This window comes from Schistocerca piceifrons, chromosome 6, assembly GCF_021461385.2.
Source record: "Schistocerca piceifrons isolate TAMUIC-IGC-003096 chromosome 6, iqSchPice1.1, whole genome shotgun sequence".
Classification (NCBI taxonomy): domain Eukaryota; kingdom Metazoa; phylum Arthropoda; class Insecta; order Orthoptera; family Acrididae; genus Schistocerca; species Schistocerca piceifrons.
The window spans coordinates 359,327,721-359,347,518 of record NC_060143.1 but is presented as its reverse complement, the minus strand read 5'-3'; the positions used below and the strand labels follow the sequence as shown (position 1 = coordinate 359,347,518).

At 37.4% G+C, this 19,798-nt stretch overlaps 1 protein-coding gene across 3 annotated transcripts in view; it reads left to right on the top strand.

Annotated features, from left to right (window-relative positions):
• The first annotated feature begins 1,719 nt into the window (after positions 1-1,719).
• LOC124802928 (host cell factor 1-like) overlaps positions 1,720-19,798 on the top strand; it is a 121,453-nt gene continuing 103,374 nt past the window's right edge. For 2 of the 3 annotated variants that reach the window (XM_047264004.1, XM_047264003.1), the window contains exons 1-2: positions 1,720-1,942; positions 16,660-16,793. In XM_047264004.1, the coding sequence (XP_047119960.1) occupies positions 16,661-16,793 (133 nt within the window). In that variant the 5' untranslated portion in view covers positions 1,720-1,942; position 16,660. The remainder of the gene's footprint in view (positions 1,943-16,659; positions 16,794-19,798) is intronic. The other variant, XM_047264005.1, reaches the window with a different exon arrangement.

Sequence of the window (19,798 nt, the reverse complement as noted above, 5' to 3'; positions counted from 1 at the left end):
CATCCCACACATTTTTCAGTTTTGATATATGAGTTGCTATATCATCATTGGAGTGTTTCACAATTCCAAAAAATCATATTAAAAGCTCATAAACTTTATCTTCAGAAACACTCTCAAATACTTTATGCAGTTCAGCCTCTACTCCTCCAGATGTATTGAGACACATGTTTTTCTGCAATGTTTTCTCTGTTATATTCGTAGTCAATACAATTAAAACATTGTTGTCAGCCTTAAGATAATTATTTAATGCTTTCTTACATATCTCTATTTCCTGAACAGAAGAATCTTCTGCAGAGTGTACAGGTTTAACTAACCTACATTCAATAATGTCAAGCACTTCAAGAACACAATGTAGACAGGCATTTGGTTTGTATTTCCATGTTTTCCAGTTTGATTGCCATTCCAACCAATGTTTATCACTCTTGTCGTATCCATAGTCGAAATTCTCAAGCTGACTCCAAAAGTTACTCTGACATATTAAAGTCATAATATGCAAATTTCAAAATTTTCGCTTCATTTGTGTATGAAACTTACAACTTATGTTTCTTCAATTCACTTTAAATTACACAGTAGCACATCTGGGCCCATGACCTGCTTGATTATTTAGGAATAGTACAAGTTTTCTACATTTAAAAACATTGGTTTATTAAAAGTCTGCTCATTAGCGCTTGACAAGATAACACTTTTGTTGCGGCAATAAGCATAAACCAGGCTGTTGCTGGTACGACATAAATATTTAAATGTGATTCAATTTATTAAATAAGACAGTTCACAACCTGAAATTCTAACATGTTGTATCAGAATTGAGAAATCAACAACGATAGAGTTTATGAATGATCAAAGCAAACTTCATAACATGTGTTCTTGATTAGTTTTCTGTGGTAAAGTGCTGAGAAGTGAAACAACATTTCAAAACATCGACATTTATTTGCCAGCGAAAACATATAAATACAAACACATCAGACTCTATTAATAGAGGAACAAATAGAGCTTGTTTGCCTTTACCATCATGTTTATTTTTCCTCGTATGATTTAAAATATTTCTCCTTCATTAGAGCTGACTTTTTCGCTTAATATATTGTTTTATGAAAATTGCGTCGCCAGCTTATGTTCTAATTAATTTACAGCGTAGGTATCAGTTCTGTTATTGTAAAACCTAAATAATTTTTCACTTCCAAGTATTTGACCTCGTTTGTGGAAGACCACTCAATGAAAAAATATCCAAGTCATCATAGAACATTTCAATTTGATACAAACACAAAACGACACAAATCCACTATTCTAACATGAGTGAGCGCGGCAAATATAAGTTAAGTTTCAATGTTAGCAGATACCCTCAACACTCTCTTCCCGAGAAACTTTACCGAGACGAGACGCCCTGTACGAATGTCGTCATTGAATATGCATTGTTGAATGTTTTGACGTGACGTGAAGGCCAGAGTGAATTGACCTTTATTCAAGTAGCGGTTCTCAATACCAATTAAATTGGCGGCCTTTACTTAACAGTATTACTATAACAACAACGAAATATGACGTGAAAGGATGCTGTTGTACTACATTGTGCGGCAAAGAAAAGTTACCGCAATGAAATGCTGGTCTTCTGCTAGACGGTGATATTTTTATTAAGTCTCTGGAAATGATGACATCAACGATAATATTTAAGCAGAAGTCGATCGGGATATCGTATCGATATTTTGGAAGATTAGATGAGTGAAATATCTTACCTCGGCGTCGTATGATGGCGGAATGCGCGAGTTTCTGTGACAACAGTTCACAAATATTGTTTATTGAACTGTGTTCATATTGGAATTTGTGTACGTAGAGAAGTTCGCGCGAAAGTGGGCAAGTTGTTGATACCGTTTCACAACATTTAAAAGATCTTTGGATGTAGTTACTGTAGAAAGAGTATTTTCTGCAATCTAACGAGCATCACCAAACCTAGGTATGTGTAGTATATCTTTTAAGTACATTTGCGCGTTCGTCAGTATAAACATTTTGTTGAAGTGTGTTTGTTTTTGAGTTAAATAGGACATTCGTGTAATAAATACATCTTTGTGTTTATTGGTGGCAACCGTAATATTAAATGGTCACAAACCTCATGAACATAATGAAGTACACCTTTGTTTGTTTGTTTTTACCATTACGCAAGTTATTATGAACAGCAACTGATGAGTGTCGCGTAACGTTTATATATGTGCTGTAGCAGTAGACATTCAAATTAATGGCATGATCTTCATCTGGTTGCGAAAAATGTATCATGAAGTATTTGTTCTACATTTATAACTCGATGTAAAAAGTATCTGCTGTAGTATCCATTATTACAGCTGCCTGAGATAACTTATTGCCGAAACGTTATTTGTGTGTGGGCGTAATGGAAAGAATATTATGAGGTTGTATTCGTCAGATTGATGTTACAGATGTGTACTCATCAGGAATTAGTGAATTTTGTCAAAATTAAAGGTTGTATTTGCCTCTGGCGATAATCGATTTAGTTATTCAAATGTGAAATAGATAACGTACATAGGCTAATGAAAAATAATTTTCCGTTGATTTCTGGTTGAAACGTCTTTGTTGTGATGGTAGTAAAACAGCCGAGTGAAGTGGCACAGATGTTATCACACTGTACTGTTATTAGAAATAAGTTAGTTTGAAAAGGCGAACGACCGAATTCTTTCTCACTCTTTAAGTAGTCATAACTTGCTGTCCATCTCTAGTAACTGTAGGCCTATCGTTGATAGGACATTGATCTTTTCTTTCTTCCTCAGTAGTAACATCATGTCTGTTGAACACACTGATTGGAACTAGTTTTTCAGTTGTATGCTTAGCCATGTCATAGTGAGTGTAACACAATTCCTGGTTTGTAAAAAAAAGTAGGCCTACAGTTCATTATTTTTGTGAGCACTCATACCAATTTTCTCAGGAGACTCATGTTTAAGAATTGGATATGTAGTGTTAGGTACACTTAACTGTGTAAGGCTCGTGCTGCTTCAATTTGTCAAAGTTAGAAAACATCCTAACCTTTCCATGTCAAATTATATTCACATTTGTGGTGTTTAGCAGTCTGTACATTTTGTAGGTACTTTCACAAGGGTCATTCCACACCAAGTGGTCTAAAACTGAAAAAAGTTCCCACCATCATGGTCTCCAATTTTCGTCAAATTTTAACTGTAGCTTTAGTCAAGTGTTGAAGTAAGTTTCCCAAGATTTCAGGCCTCTAGCTGCAATAGCTGCTGATCTAGACCCCCTTGTCTGAAGTGTACTTAGTCCGTGTGCATGCAACATAAAAAAAATGTCATATTTGGAGTCTAATAAAATCGAAACTAATTCATAAGAATGGTTAGTAAGATGCGACCCTGTACAGTTTTTTTTGCTGATTCCAACGAAATTATGTATAACATTACTCATGCAAACCCCGGTCAAATAACTCGACTCAAAGTATACTTCAAAATTTGTCGTGACACAACGCGACAAATTTTGACCAATATTAAGACTGCAATGATTTCCTTGCAGTTGAAGATATGGACTTGAACTTTTGGCCAAGCTTCATGCTTGTGCTAGACATAATGCAGCCGGATTTGCAATGATCCAGGCCATATGGTCGCCCTGCAGTATCTCTTCAAATTAGGCAGTGTCAGCACAAACGGTAAAATTTACCAAAGTTTCAAGCCAATTACTAAAAAATAGTTGGCCTGAATCTGCTTGTGAATAGTATCACCTAAAAGAGAAACTCTTGCTCTACAAGACTGACATTTGTTTTTTTTGCAACGCGACCATTAAGTACTCATTAACTCACATCAAAGTTGTTATATTTTGTATGCGCGATGCACTAATTTTTCTTCATTTCTAGGAATTTGAATCTTAATAGTCGCTTAGAATTACTGATATAATTGGATATTTCATTCGTGTTTTATTCAGTGATTGGCCAGTGAGAGATGTCAGAAGTTAATGAAGAAGAAGAATCGTTGGCCCCCTGTTCAATTGGAAAAGATGCTGCTGCATCGAAGTGCCATGTTATCTTCTATGCTAAGAAGACTGGATTCAAAGCGTTTAGTGATTTCACAGAATGTGACCAGAAATTGCTTGTTTCGCGTTCAGAAGCCAAACTTGACGAAAATTCCATCATTTGCTTCCACCATGAAGCCCTCTTCCTACATGAATATCAAGCGATGCAAAAGAAATGTTGCAATCCATTCAAGAAGAGGAATCACAATGTAAAAGCTGGACTTAGACTGCTTGATAATGAAACAGCTGCCAAACTTTGCCTGTTAAAGAAAAAAGAAGTGATTGATATAAAACCTGGTCAGAAGCTTTGCCCTCGCTGCATGTCGGCACTGAACCAAAAGCTAGAAGATTCATCATCACTATCAACCCAATCTGAACAAGATTTCACAACGGATGAAACTGAACCAGCCATCAACAAAAGTTTATCATTTATTGGTGCTTCACCATTGAAAAGAAGACAACTAAGTAAAAGAGATAAGCAAAGCTATGCAAAAAGAAAGATCTTGGATGCACAAAGTTTAATTGGGAATCAAATTGCTGCTGCTGTAGGAATCAATTACGATGAACAGCCAAGTTCAAGTAAAAGTCGCCCATGCAATAATTGTGCAGATCTTGATAATCTTATAGAAGAGTTGAAAGAAAAATGTAAAGTGTCAAATCGTAGGACAAAAGTTCAAATATTGACCTTGGTTCCAAGAAGCTGGACAATTAAAGATACGACAACAGCATTTAATGTATCAGAAAGAATGGTAAAGCAAGCGAGAAAACTGAAGAATGAGCAAGGTGTTCTAGCTTTTCCAGCAAATCGGCAAGGAAGGAAGCTTTCAGATGAAGTTGTCCAGAAAGTACATGACTTTTTTCAAGATGACGAATTCAGCAGACTTTGTCCAGGGAAGAAAGACTGTGTGCCTGTGAGAATTTCAGGAACAAAGGTGTACAAGCAAAAGCGGTTGTTGCTTTGCAATTTGAAGGAAATGTACGTGTCTTATCAGAAGCAAAATGGACCAGAAATTGGCTTCTCAAAGTTTTGCGAGCTTAGACCAAAATGGTGTGTTACAGTTGGCTCTGCTGGAATGCACTCAGTTTGTGTCTGTACAATACACCAAAATGTCAAGCTTATGCTCACTGGTGCATCAATCAATGAAGACTACAAGGAAATTCTTAGCAAAGCTGTTTGCAGCTTGGAAAACAAGGATTGTATGCTTCATCGTTGTGAAAACTGCCCTGGTCCAGAAGGTGTAGAAGCAGTTATTGCAACATATTTTGAAGATAATGACCCTGAAGAACTGATTGAGTACAAACAATGGATTCATACCGACAGGGATACTTTAGAAACAAAGCAGCTTTCAACAGAAGAGTATGTTGAAGATATTGCAGCAAAAATTTGGAACCTGTCTTGTCATCACTACATTGCCAAGCATCAAAGCCAGCACCTGAAAGCTCTCAAAACTGATTTGAAAGAAGGCGAATTCATAATACTAATGGATTTTGCTGAAAACTATTCATTTATTGTTCAAGATGCAGTGCAAGGCTTTCACTGGGAAAACAGTCAAGCAACAGTTCATCCATTTGTAGTCTACTACTGTGAAAACGAAGAGGTGCAATGTGTGAATCTTTGTGTTATTAGTGACTGCCTTCGACACGATACGATTACTGTCCATGTTTACATTGGAAAAGTAATCAATTACCTGAAGATGCAATTTTCCAAAATAAGCCACATCCACTACTTCAGTGATGGTTCAGCTGCACAATATAAGAATTTCAAGAATTTTCTCAACTTATGCTATCACAAAGAAGATTTTGAAATAACAGCAGAATGGAATTTCTTTGGAACAAGCCATGGAAAGTCGCCTTGTGATGGCATTGGAGGCACAACAAAACGGTTGGCAGCAAGAGCAAGTTTGCAACGTCCATATGAAAACCAGATTCTAACACCCAAAGATCTTTTCAACTTCTGCAATGATAATATCAATGGAATCAAATTCTTTTTCATCAGCAAAGAGGAAGTTGAAGAAGAAAAAGCTTCTCAAGAAGAAAGATTCCTGCAAGGGCACACTCTAGCTGGCACAAGAGAAAACCACCATTTTTTGCCCATTGATATGACGACAATTAAGGTCAGTAGAGTTTCTAATGATGCGACATCTTTTTTGGCCAAAATTAGTGCTGCTGAAGTAGTAGTTCAAGTCATGGATCTTCAGCCTGGGCAGTATGTTGCTTGCATTTATGAAAAGAAATGGTGGATTGGAAACATCGTTGAAATCTCAGTCGAACAGAAAGATGCTTTCATAAGCTTTATGCATCCTCATGGTCCTGCAAGTTCATTTTATTGGCCCTTAAGACGTGATACTTGCTGGATTCCAGAACAACTTATCATTGGTGTTATTCCAGCTCCATCAGTGACATCATCTGGTCGGCAATACAGTTTTCCTGAAAGCATTCTCTTGCAAATCAACGATGCTTCCAGAATGATGAAGTAACTGAGGAAGACAGGCTTGGGAACCTGCATAAAGAAACCCACAATCAGGCTTGGGATCCTGTGGTAAAGACACCCTGTAATCAGGCTTGGGAACCTGCAGTAAAGATACCCACCCGTGGCTGTTACTGCATGGCTATCGGGCGTGGCCCCTATGGCGATGGGGATGCTGGTTTTATTGTGATAACCAGTAATGGCTCAGCCATCATGGACCAACGCAGGGCACTGCGCACACAAAATATAAGATACTTTGACCTGAGTAAATAAGCACTTAATGGAAGCGTTGCAAAAGAAAAATATATCCATCTTGTAGAGCAAGAGTTTCTCTTTCAGATGATACTATTCACAATTAAATCCAGGCTGACTATTTTGTAGTAATGGGCTTTGAACTTTGGTAAATAAAGCCATTTGCGCTGACACTGCCAAATTTGAAGAGATTTTGCAAGGCGACTATAAAGCCTGGGTAGTTGGAAATCCAGCTGTATTATGTCCAGCACAAAGATAAGACTTGGTAAAAAGTTCAAGTCCATATCTTTATCTGCAAGGAAATTATTGCAGTCTGAATATTGGTCAAAATTTGTCGCATTAAGTCACGACAGAATTAGGGGTACACTTTGAGTCGACTTGTTTGACCGGATTTTGCATCAGTAATCTTATAATTAATTTCGTTTGAATCAGCACAAAAAACTGTACAGGGTCTCATCTTACTAACCATTCTTATGAATTGGTTTCAATTTTATGAGACCCCAAAAATGGCATTTTGTCTGATGTCGCGCGCATGCGAACTTACTACCCTTCAGACAAGGGGGTGTAGATCAGCAAGTATTGCAGCTAGAGGCTTGAAATCTTGAGAAACTTAATTTAGCACTTGACTAGTGCTACAGATAAAATTTGAAGAAAATTGGAGACATGATGGTGGGAAGGTTTAGACCACTTGGCATGGAATGACCCACAACTCATGTCACTCAGAATATATTACTTCGCCTTCAGGAGCCCATGAAGTCAAGGCATTAAATATTTTGCTGTGGAGCTGTATGATGGAGTACACCCAGTATAGGATGTGGGGAGGGAAGTGATAGTTCATATTAATTTCACATTTAATGCTAAAAAGGTGTAAGATATCATGATAGTACACTTGCTATGAATAAGCAACTGTTACGTGTCCCAGTTATCTCCAGACTGATACTGAATTGATTGCACCTCCCTGTCTCAGAATGGGGGGGGGGGGGGGGGGGGGGATGTGACTTTGGTGTATCAAGATGTTTTTTTTGTTCATTTTATGTATGTATTTAAAACTCTGAATCGACATGATTTGCTGGTGGTAAGCAGTTTCATTGTCCTTATTGCTTTTCTCACTCCCCCCCCCCCCCCCTCCCCCAAATATTCAACTAAGTAAACTCGTGGAAACTATATAAGGCATTTGTTCATTGCTATAGCCCCATATTTCAAAGATAATATTGCTTTGGCTTATGTTCTTATGCCTCTACAGCTAACCCACACAGTTGATCCTCCCTCTCATTTGTCATCCTGCATTTGTCTGTAAATCATATTACTGCTTGTTTTGTTACAGATCTGAAATAAATCAGCTTTATCATGTCCTTTAATGAAAACACAAGGGATGGAACATGGCATACAATACCACCTGTCAGCTTTGAGCTATGACGTCATATGACACCTCAAAACACACACACCCTCACACGATTGGAAAATAGCAACCAATAACTTAATTGTAAACTATTTCATAACACATATAATCACAAAATATAGAGTCGTGCAAACTCTTAATAATAAACATCAAAACTTATGGACAATTGTGGGAAAATAGAGATTTTGCATGGGGGAAACTAATATCTAATATAAAAACCACAAAATCATATTAAAAGTGAGCTATACAATATGCGGCAACAGAAACAAGAAATAGTGAAAAATGGCAAAAACTAAAAAGAGTATCAGCAACCTAAATGGGATTATATGGCTTACCTTGAATGACCAGAAGCAATAAAGAAATTGAAATACACACCTAATGAAAATTGACAAAATACAGTACTGATAACATAAATTGAGCCCACCTAGGAAGAAAAAGTCGTGAAAACTAACAAATCATTGTATCATGAACCCAAGTTGAACCGTATAGTTCAACTTGAAAGACCAATACCGGTAAAGAAATCCTAAAAGAAATCGCTATACACATCTAGCAAAAAGTCACAAAAACTAATGACATGCAGTATCAACAAGTTGAGTTAAACTATATAGGCCTAGCTCAAGTTGAAAGACCAATACACATAAATAAAAACCATATGCCCACGTAGCAGAAACTAAGGAAACATGGTAGCAATGTCATTGACAGACACTGTCCATGTTGCCACAAAACTGAAACTTACTTATATAACTGTTATCGAAAACCTGGCCTCACCAATGCAGATGAAATAAACTCCGTGATCCCTGCCACTGACAATCTACGTAGTTGCCAACAACTACCAATACAACAGAAAATTACATAATACCTAGTTCTATGTACAGGGTACAGCAGTGAAACCTGCGTTTATTATTAGTGCGCGGAAGCGTTGGGAGTAGTGGGGGTGAGTAACCGAGGTCACCACTGCATTCCCCAATACCAAGCATTTCAGTAGCCACGGAGCAGTGGACTAAGCAACAATGGTTATTTTGAGTGAGTTTTCTACCAAATTGGTAGCTATGTAGCCGCTCAGCGTCGTTTCTGATCACATTTTCAAATTAATCATAATAGGCTGTTGCCTTCGGTTAACTCAATAAAAACTTGGGCCAAAACCTTTGAAAACGTCGGTTAAACAAAAAGAAAAAGAGGTGGCAGAGTGAAGACAGTGCGTACTCCCAAGAATGTGGAACATGCAAGAATTGCTGTGGGAAGAAACCCCACAAGAAGCTTGTTCTGAACCTCTGGATCAGTGACGAGGCACATTTTCACCCCAATGAATATGTGAACAAACAGAACTTTAGATATTGGAGTGATCATAACCCTCACCAACTCCGTTGAAAACCCCTGCACTCAACCAGGGTAACAGTTTGGTGTGCAATGTCCTCATCGGGAATAATAGGCCCTTTTTTGAGAACAAAAGAGGGCAATGTGTTACTGTGAATTCTGAGTGCTATTCAACAATGTTAAGGTCATTCTTCATACCTCAGCTTCATCACTGTGCAGTGAATTATGAAACATTATTTCAACAAGATGGAACAAGAAGTCACATAGCCCATTTGACCATTAATGTTCTTAATGAAGTTTTTGCTAACCTGGTGATTTCCTGATAGTCTCAGATTTGGCTGAAATTTAGCACACCAATGCTACCAAGTGTGGAACACTCGTGTACAAAATTTTAAGGCCCCTGCCAATTAGTTCGAGAATTATGGCTTGTGAAAGAAGGTGGCGTGACCCAGAAATTGCAACCCACATCTGGCAATCTGTCTTCAGACCCAACTTCAGGTCTTAATAACTTTGGAACTATTCCGCACAGTCCAGTGAAATTTTTACAACCCAGTAACATCCACTTAGAGAACACACTCTATGAATCAAAACACCAACAACATATTTCTGAGGGAAAATAAAAAATTCAAAAATGTGATTTAAAAAATGTAATACGTTAAAAGGTACATATTGTAGGTGCCCTCTATGCCAAATATAATTCACTCAAAAAGGGTATAAATTTTCTTGTGGTGAACTTAATGTGGCCTAAACACACACAGAACTCATCTTGTCCATATCAGTCACACAGACAGAGTTACATGCACACAAAAATACAAAAATTTGAAAAATTACCTGAAATACATGGATTTTTAAGTGTGGTAACACAAAAGGGACAAGTGATATCCAAGCCGTATTTCAAACACTGCATAAGTAGACCATAATATAATATATGGCAAAATTTCAACTTGTTATTGCAAGGCATTTGTGTACAATAAAAGTTGACAGAGATGTATTTGATTATATTTCTTTTAACACGATTTAGTGAGTAATAGTGATTATGCAGACAGCTTCTTTCAGATAAAGCTGCAGCAATTGTTGGGAACCATTCGGCAACAGAAAGTTAAACAGTGGTAGTTTTAAGGGGCAGAATGAGTCATTGTTAGGTAGAAACAACAAAGGAAACAAGCAACAATACAGGTTACTCATGTTTTTAAGATTCTGGTTCAGACTGGTCAGTACTGTTGTGGAAAGTCAGTATGGAGGCAGAAGAGTGTACTAGTGGTGCTTTTGTTCAAGTAAGTTGCAGTATTGGTAGAGCACAAGCACTTGAATGTCATAAAACAACATATGGAACAAAATGTGGCTTTCGCTTTGTACTGTATGATCTGGATGAATCAGACCAAGATTTGTTGCTATGGAGATCCAGGATACATCCTGTGGGCACAAGAAGTACAGTTCCAGGAAACTTTAGTGTTTGTTATCATCATATGAAAGTGTTTCTGGATAAGTATTCTTTCCTACAAACAAGTTGTTTTGATCCATTTCAGATTCATAAGAAGACAGTGAAGTGTAGCCTCAGAGAAATTGATATAAAATCAGTATTGAAAGTGAATCAGTGCATGGGACTTAACATGATGGACTTAACATGAAACCAGGACAAAAGTTATGTTCCAGGTGTGTTACACTGCTAAAAAATGAAGAATATTGTGATAATTTACATGACAGGGACAAAGAGTATCAGCCACCTACAACCACAGCGGATGAGCAATTAAATACATCAGTGACTTCTCTTGGTTTGTCTCCCATGAAGACACACAAAGTTGGGAAAAGAGACAGGCCCAGCTATGGTAGAAGAAAACTACAAGAAGCTCAAATGGACTTACAACACAAAATAGCTGAAACACTAACGGTAGAAGAGGAAGAACTACCTGCTCCAAAGGAACAGAAATCATGCCAGAAATGCTCTGATTTTGACAAAATTGTGCATGATTTGAAAGAAAAATGTGCCGTATCCACACGCCAGAAAAAAGTAGCTATTCTTACCCATGCACCTTCCCGCTGGTCTATTGACAATACTGTATTGGAATTCAATGTTTCTACATATATGGTAAAGCAAGCTAGCAAAATAAAAGCAACCCAAGGAGTGCTTCCACAACTTCAGCAGGCTCAGGGTAAGCAATTGAGTTCAGAAATAATGGTGCTAGTGTCAGAGTTTTATGAAAATAATGACTACAACCGAATAATGCCTAGAAAAAAAGACTGTGTAACAGTGAAATTGGAAATGTACGTGTACAGATGCAAAAAAGACTGTTGCTATGCAACATATCAGAACTATATGTAGAATTCAAGGAAAAGTATTCCAATACCAAAGTAGGTTTATCATCTTCTTTCAATCTAAGGGCCAAAATAGGTTGTGCCTGTAAGTGCAAGGGGCACACACAATGTTTGTGTATGTGAGACCCATCAAAATGCTAAACTGATGTTTGCTGCTATAAAGGATTCTGGTCTGGATTACAAAGGCGCAATGAAGCTGCTAGTGTGTGACATCAGTTCCTACCAGTGCATGATACACAGGTGTGAAAAGTGTCCTGGTAAGGCAAATCTTGCAGAACACAGGAATAACAAACTGTATGGTGAACTCCGTATCGATGACGACGAACTTGTTTCTTATAAATAATGGACACACATGGATTGCACAAGTCTTGAAACAAAGTAAAGTGCAGTGGAAGATATTGTTGAAATGTGTGGTCAAAAATGACCCCACACAGCTTCACAGCAACAGCACAATCAGATTATCTCCAGTTTTGTAAGGATAATTTGAAACAAGATGAAATTGTAGTAATACTAGACTTTTCTGAAAATTATGCATTTATAGTTAAAGATGCCATTGAAGGATATCATTGGGACAACAGTCAAGCAACTCTCCAGCCATTTGCGATTTATTGTAGAGGTGGATCAGGTGATGTGTCTGTCATGAACCTGTGCGTTTTTAGTGACTTTAATTCGTGATGGCATTGCAGTTAATGCCCACATTCGTGCTGTCATGGCATATGTGAAAAACAAGCTGCCTCACATACATTTTGCGAAATACTTCAGTGATGGGGCAGCTAGTCAGTACAAAGACTGCAAAAATCTCATAAATTTGTGCATGCATTACCATGATTTTCAGATTCTCGCTGAATGGAATTTTTTCGCAACAAGTCATGGTAAAAATGTATGTGATGGTATTGGTGCTACCATTAAGTGCATGGCATCACGAGCTAGTCTGCAGCACCCTACAGAAGTTCACATTCTAACACCTCTTCAATTATTTGCCTAGGAACAGAAAAATATCTCTGGCATACAATCATTCTATGTTTGGAAAGATGAGGTGAAATCAGTCAAAGAGTTGCTAAAAAGCAGACTAGAACACATGAAAACTGTTGCCGGCACAAGGAGCCATCATCACTTCTCTCCAGCTGACTCTGACAATGTGCAGATGAGCAGACTGTCCGGTTGTAGCTTTAGGTTCATGCACAACATGTCTCTTCACAATGTGTCTGGCTCAGGATTCAGAAGCAAAAGCAGCAACATCAACCAGGTTGCTATGTTATTGTTGTTTATGATGACAAATGTTACTTAGGATGTGTTGCAGAGTGCTCTGAAGCAGAAGGTGTTGTATTTGTGAACTTCATGGCGCCAGCAGGTCGAGCAAGATCATTTCATTGGCCACATTTGGCAGACAGGTGTTGGATTCCTTTTGAACATATTCTTATGACAGTTCCTGTTCCTACCACAGTGTCAGGAAGACAGTACAATTTGCCACTCAATGTACAGAGTACAGTAGCTGAAGTGTGGGAGAACATCTGTTCGAAGCACAATTGACTGGTTTTTAGCAATTAAGGTGCATGTTGTTGCTTAGTGATTAAACAGTTGTGGGAGGGGATAAGAAGAGGCAGAACAGTTTACGATATGTTTTTACAAAATTGTGTTATGGAACAATGGCCACATCACCAAATACATCTGTCAACTTCCATTGTACACAAATGTCTTGCAATAATATGCTGAAATTTTGAGATATATATCATTATGGTCTACTTACGCAGTGTGTGAAATTTGGCTTGGATATCATTTGTCCCTTTTGTGCTACCACACTTCGAAAATCGATGTTTTTCAGGTCTAATTTTTCAAATTTTTGTATTTTTGTGTGCATGTATCTCAGTTTTTGTGACTGATATGGGCATGATGAGTTCTGTATGTGTTTATGCCACATTAAGCTTATCACAAAAAAATTTATACCCTTTTTGAGTGAATTATATTTGGCAGAGAGGGCACCTAGAATATGTACCTTTTAACGTATTACATTTTTTAATCACATTTTTGAATTTTTTATTTTCCCTTAGAAATATGTTGTTGGTGTTTTGATTCATGGAGTGTGTTCTCTAAATGGATGTTACTGGGTTGTAAAAATTTCACTGGAGTGTGCGGAATAGTTGCGAAGTTATTAAGACCTGAAGTTGGGTCTGAAGATCGATTGCCAGATGTGGGTTGCAATTTCCGGGTCACGCCACCTTCTTTCACAAGTCATAATTTTTCAACTAATTGATAGGGGAAACTAATACTTTGTACAAGAGTGTTCCACACATGGTAGAATTAGTGTACTGAATTTCAGTCAAATCTGAGACTATGAGCTGGAGCCCCTGGTTGAACTGCCATGGAATGACCCTATGGGGTTACCTTAAGAGAAAAGTGTACGAAGAAAGGCCTCATAGCATTGGTGATCTCGAAGCAAGAATCCGGCTGCAAATCGAGAGAATGCCTTAGGGTATGCTCCATCATGTGATGGACAGCTTCGTAAATGACCTGTGAGAATTCCATGATCGAGAACGACGCCGCCTTGCTGATGTTATTTTCAAACAATGAAAAAAATGTGTAGATGTTTCTTAAATGCTTTTCAATGCAGAATAAGAGTGTATGAATAAACTTTCGATATCTGCATCCGTGTTTATTTTACACTCATTTAAAAAATGTAGGTTTGACTGCCGCACCTCGTCTAAGAGGTATAGTTATGTAGGGCACACACATTCATATACCATACATACCACAGCAAAAATAAAAACATGCTTGTCAACCAAAGGTAGCCAACACATAAATCTAATGGTCTCATGATAATAAAAACGATATTTCATCAACACAAACCCCCAAGCAGAAAGCCTAGACTACTCAAACCAGGAACCACTCCCAATAGAATGCTATATGTTGCACCCCTAACAATGCTGTATGTGCTGGTTGTAGATGCAACAACTTTAATATATATTAACCAAATAATTGTAGGAATTTAATCCTGCTCCAGATGTCATTCCCCATTGTGACATGCAGGGACCTACTTGCGAATGTTGCTGTCACATCCAGAACTAACAAAAAAAAAAAAAAAAAAAATGTAAACCTAAAGCTCTGACCATGACCAATACAGTCCACTAACAATTCCAAATGCAAATATCAGTATATTGCCCATAACTGTAAATATCAAGATATTCACTAATTAACTGCCATAAGCTCTCCCAACATTATCATCGCAGCAAGCACTCGGGAAGTTCAATATTACTAAGAAGTCCTGGAAAAAAATTCAGAAACATAAACAACACAACACTATAGAACAAGTACGCCACCATGTACTCCCAGTGCTCCCTCCTTAGAAACAATAGATTTAAAAATACACCTCACCACCATGACGTAGCTCAACAGTTACATTATGGGTCAAAGCAGGATTGTGGTACTGGCTATGTCATCAGTCAAAGCAGGATAGTGGTATTGGACATATCATGGGTCAAGCCAGGATATTGGTACTGGACATTTAAGTTGCTCTAATGCTGGTATCATCTATGGACAACATTGACTCTGCTTAAGGCAGGTGGTTTGGTAAATCATTTATAAAAATTCAGGCTAATGGAGAGCCTTGAGGTAATTTATTACTAATTTTCCTGTGGCCTGAAAATACATTTTCATGACATTTCACCTGTCAACATACTAGAAAAATATGATGTGAAATAGTTGTAGGGAACATCATGGATACAACATTTGTAAAGTTGCTAAGCAGCAACTCGTCGTTTATCAAATCAATGACCTGAAGAGCAGGAACAGCCCACATTTTAAATAATTTTGATTTATAGCATTTTTAACCCATTTTGAGCATTGACTAGCATTTTATTCATATTTTAAAAAGTTAAGTAACCTTTCATGAACATTTCTTCTAAAGTCACTAGAGAAAACTATAACATTATAAATACTAAACTAATTATAAATACAGAGACCACTCACAGAAAAGCAGAAGCATTGAGTTGTTGGTAGGCACACACAAAAGAAAGAAAACTTGCTAACATTGGTATACTTTGAAGGTTTTGTTAGAATTGCTTGCTGAAACTTACTTGCAGGAAGCGAAACATTTAGTAATGCCAATAGACAGACATAGAACATGCCACTATCCCATCTGTTGGAACTATTAATTCATTACTTGACAAGGCGAGAGCAATATGGTGAAAGAATGTTTTGAAGGAAGGGTGGATCACTTGGACTCCAGGATGAGACGGACCACTTGTTTTTAGAGCCTTGATTTGAGGAGCTCCTAAAGTCCAAGTACAGCATGTTGACTATTGAGACTTTGTGAAATTACCTATAACATAAACAGATATCGGCATACATATTTTGAATGGACAGTAAGGTAGTAAGATACTTGACATCAAATGATCCCTAAGAAAGATACATATACTTTTCAGTGAAAATTCAATATAGGATTTTAAGAAATAAAAGCTGTTAAGAATAGTATTAGAATAAAGTGTCACACGCCACGTACATTAAATTACTTACATTTTACAAAGAGTTGTACACGTTAGACTCTAGATCTAGATATAAAGTTGAATGTATTTGAAATTTCATTATAGGATAACTACATATTAGTAAAATAGTGCTAAAAACAGACTATTTTTTTCATGCTAAGAAAACTGAGTTTTGCTGTTTTTTTTCTCTGTTTTTGAGTGTGTTTGTGTGTGTCTTTGTCTTGTTGAAAAAGACTGTGAGTGAGCGAGTCAGTAAGAGAAGAATTAAGGAAGATATGAAGAGCACTGTTGATTTAACACAGCTTTTCTCATAGTTTTTGTGTCCTTGGTCAAGTGATATACGTCCATTCAACATTAATCCCACTTCATAGTTTTATGAGAAATATTTGAAAAATATATTTAATGACTGTTTTTCGTTTCCTGTAACAATGAAGGATGGAGGTAGATGTCAAAGAGACATCTGCAGCTGGAGATACCAGTGATGGAGCAGTTAATGCACATGAAGAGAGGGGAGACGAGAGTGATGTAAAAGATACTGTGATGAATATCACAACTGAGAATACTGCAGGTGATGATAAAGCTATTCTTATTTTTGCATAGACATACTGAATTGGAATGTATTGGGCGACTAATACTAAACCAGCGCAAACTGACACAAGAAAAGACACAAGATTTGTCAATTTCTTGATTAAGTCATATGATGTGTGGTGGATGAAAAAGATTACCTTCTTCTCCCACAGTACTTTTTTGTACGTGATAGATGTATACAGAACTCTGTATACAATAAATGCAGAAATGTGCCAGTAACTTTTGAAAAATCCATATCCTACTGTAATACTCTCCCCAGTTAAAAACCCATTGGTTAAACTAAGTTGTACAATTCTGTCAAGCAAAAATAGAAGACAGTTCCTGAATCTTTAAACAACTGTAGTGTAAGACAAATACTCCTAACTTATTTTTGCAATTTTAGATCTGTTATGTTTGTTGTTTTTATGCTATAACTAACACCTGTGTTTTGTATCCTAATTAATTTTCACTTTGCATTTTGTAAAATACCTGTGAAACAATACTGTTCAGATAATTCATTTTATCTGGTTACCATTCATTTAGCTTAATGTCAGCTTTTCCATTCGTCTTGTGTAATTCATTATCTGTGCCAGTTCAGGTGCATATTTTTCGCACTTACCAGTCAAGTGGAAACACACTGTTTATGAGAGTTGTTGAAGGGTTGATTGCCAGTCCATAGTGGAGGAAGTACCGTGCACTGAATAAATACAAGGTTCATGGATGTGTTTGGAATTGATAGGTCTAGGTTGTATTGCCTGGCAAAGTAAACCGAAGATTTGATTAAGGTGGAAACTCCTTCATGTTTACAGAAGCCAGCAGAAGAGAGGTAGTTACAGTGTACACTTAAGAATCCTTAAAAGTAGGTCACACTCAGATACTACACATCTATACACTAACACCTTGGATAGCACAATCTTTAATAACATTGACATACATATTTTATTTGGCAATGCTTCTTGCTCGCTGTCACTGTAGCTTCATTTATTCACAGTGTAATGTGCATGAATCCTTGTTTTATCTGAGTGAACCTTTCACCTCCTTAATTCTGTTGCTTCATTTTTCCGTAAAAATTTGTGCCTTTCTCTGAAACTAGATAGTCCATGCCATATGATGATTCATTTCCTCTGACACCTTTTAGAAACCAAATCCCATGGCCAGAGTAATTTGTCTCCTAGTATCTCTTCAAACTTTAAGGTAATATTCTGTGTGCCAAAAGTTGTGAAGGTTTTGCAAAGATAGTTTATCTTAGTAACATTCACAATATCGTAGATATTTTTGGCTAATAACAGATTTAATTCATACCCTTAATCAGCTATTTATTGTGTGCACTTTAGCCTCATGCCATAGTTTTCACATAATCAGCTTACTGAACTGTAATATTTTTACTGCATATTGTGTCACAATTTATGTCGACAATGTTACTCCCTCTTCTACCTTGCCATAAGTAAATTTAATGATATTAACAGCAGCTCATTGTGCCTGCTATAAGGTATCAGTGAAGGAGCGCAAGAAAAAGTTACTGATTTAAAGATTGGAACCAAAAAGCTTGGAAGATGATAGTTAAATCTAAACTTTTTGTTTCACTGGAACAGTTATTAGTGATGACTAATGTTAATAAGCACATCTGCTTCTCCCTTTCTCATTTACTTAGTAATCTACCTACTTTTCTCCATTCAAAGAATTAAACATTGCTCCACCCAACAGAACCTAAAAGCTCCTAGGACATGGTTATCTTAGTACTGCTACCTTGTATTCCCCTACTACATCTTTTCCCAAATTTATCCAAAATCTTGGAAAGCAAAGGGAGGAAAATATCAGGAAAATAAAAATCCCATAAGATTCTGTGCAACACAAAGTTAATGACTTATCCACACTTAAGCGCCACTATTACAATATCATATTCAGAATTATCAGATAACATCTTAGTAATTACAAAGTGCATCAGACAGATCGTCATAATACAAAATAAAGTTGAGGTCTCTTCATCAAGAAATTGTAACAGTTAATGAAAATAGGGTTAATTAGTAAGTAAAGAAATGTAATTAATATTAAGATAATAAACAAAATGTATGAATATCTTTCTCACAGTACTGAAGGTACGTGGCTATTATATATTCAGAAATGGAAACTATTGAATCTAAATGATTATTAACTTTATGAATATAATGGAGGGACACATTCCACGTGGGAAAAATATATCTAAAAACAAAGATGATGTCACTTATCAAACGAAAGCGTTGGTATGTTGATAGACACACAAACACACACACAAAATTCAAGATTTCGCAACTCGTGGTTGCTTCATCAGGAAAGAGGGAAAGACGAAAGGATGTGGGTTTTAAGGGAGAGGATAAGGAGTCATTCCAATCCCGGGAGCGGAAAGACTTACCTTAGGGGGGAAAAAAGGACAGGTATTCACTCGCGTGCACACACACACATATCCATCCGCACATATACAAACACAAGCAGACATATGTAAAGGCAAAGAGTTTGGGCAGAGATGTCAGTCGAGGCAGAAGTAAAGAGGAAAAGATGTTGTTGAAAGACAGGTGAGGTATGAGCGGCGGCAACTTGAAATTAGCGGAGGTTGAGGCCTGGTGGGTAACGGGAAGAGAGGCTATATTGAAGGGCAAGTTCCCATCTCCGGAGTTCTGGTAGGTTGGTGTTGGTGGGAAGTATCCAGATAACCCGGACGGTGTAACACTGTGCCAAGATGTGCTGGCCGTGCACCAAGGCATGTTTGGCCACAGGGTAAAAAAAATGGAAATGTCGTGTGGCTAGGGCCGTTCCTCATTACCAACAAACGCTGTCTGCCTGTGTCCATTCATGCGAATGGACAGTTTGTTGCTGGTCATTCCCACATAGAAAGCTTCACAGTGTAGGCAGCTCAGTTGGTAAATCACGTGGGTGCTTTCACACGTGGCTCTGCCTTTGATCGTGTACACCTTCCGGTTTACAGGACTGGAGTAGGTGGTGTAAAACCTGTCCCATGCACCCTCCCACCAC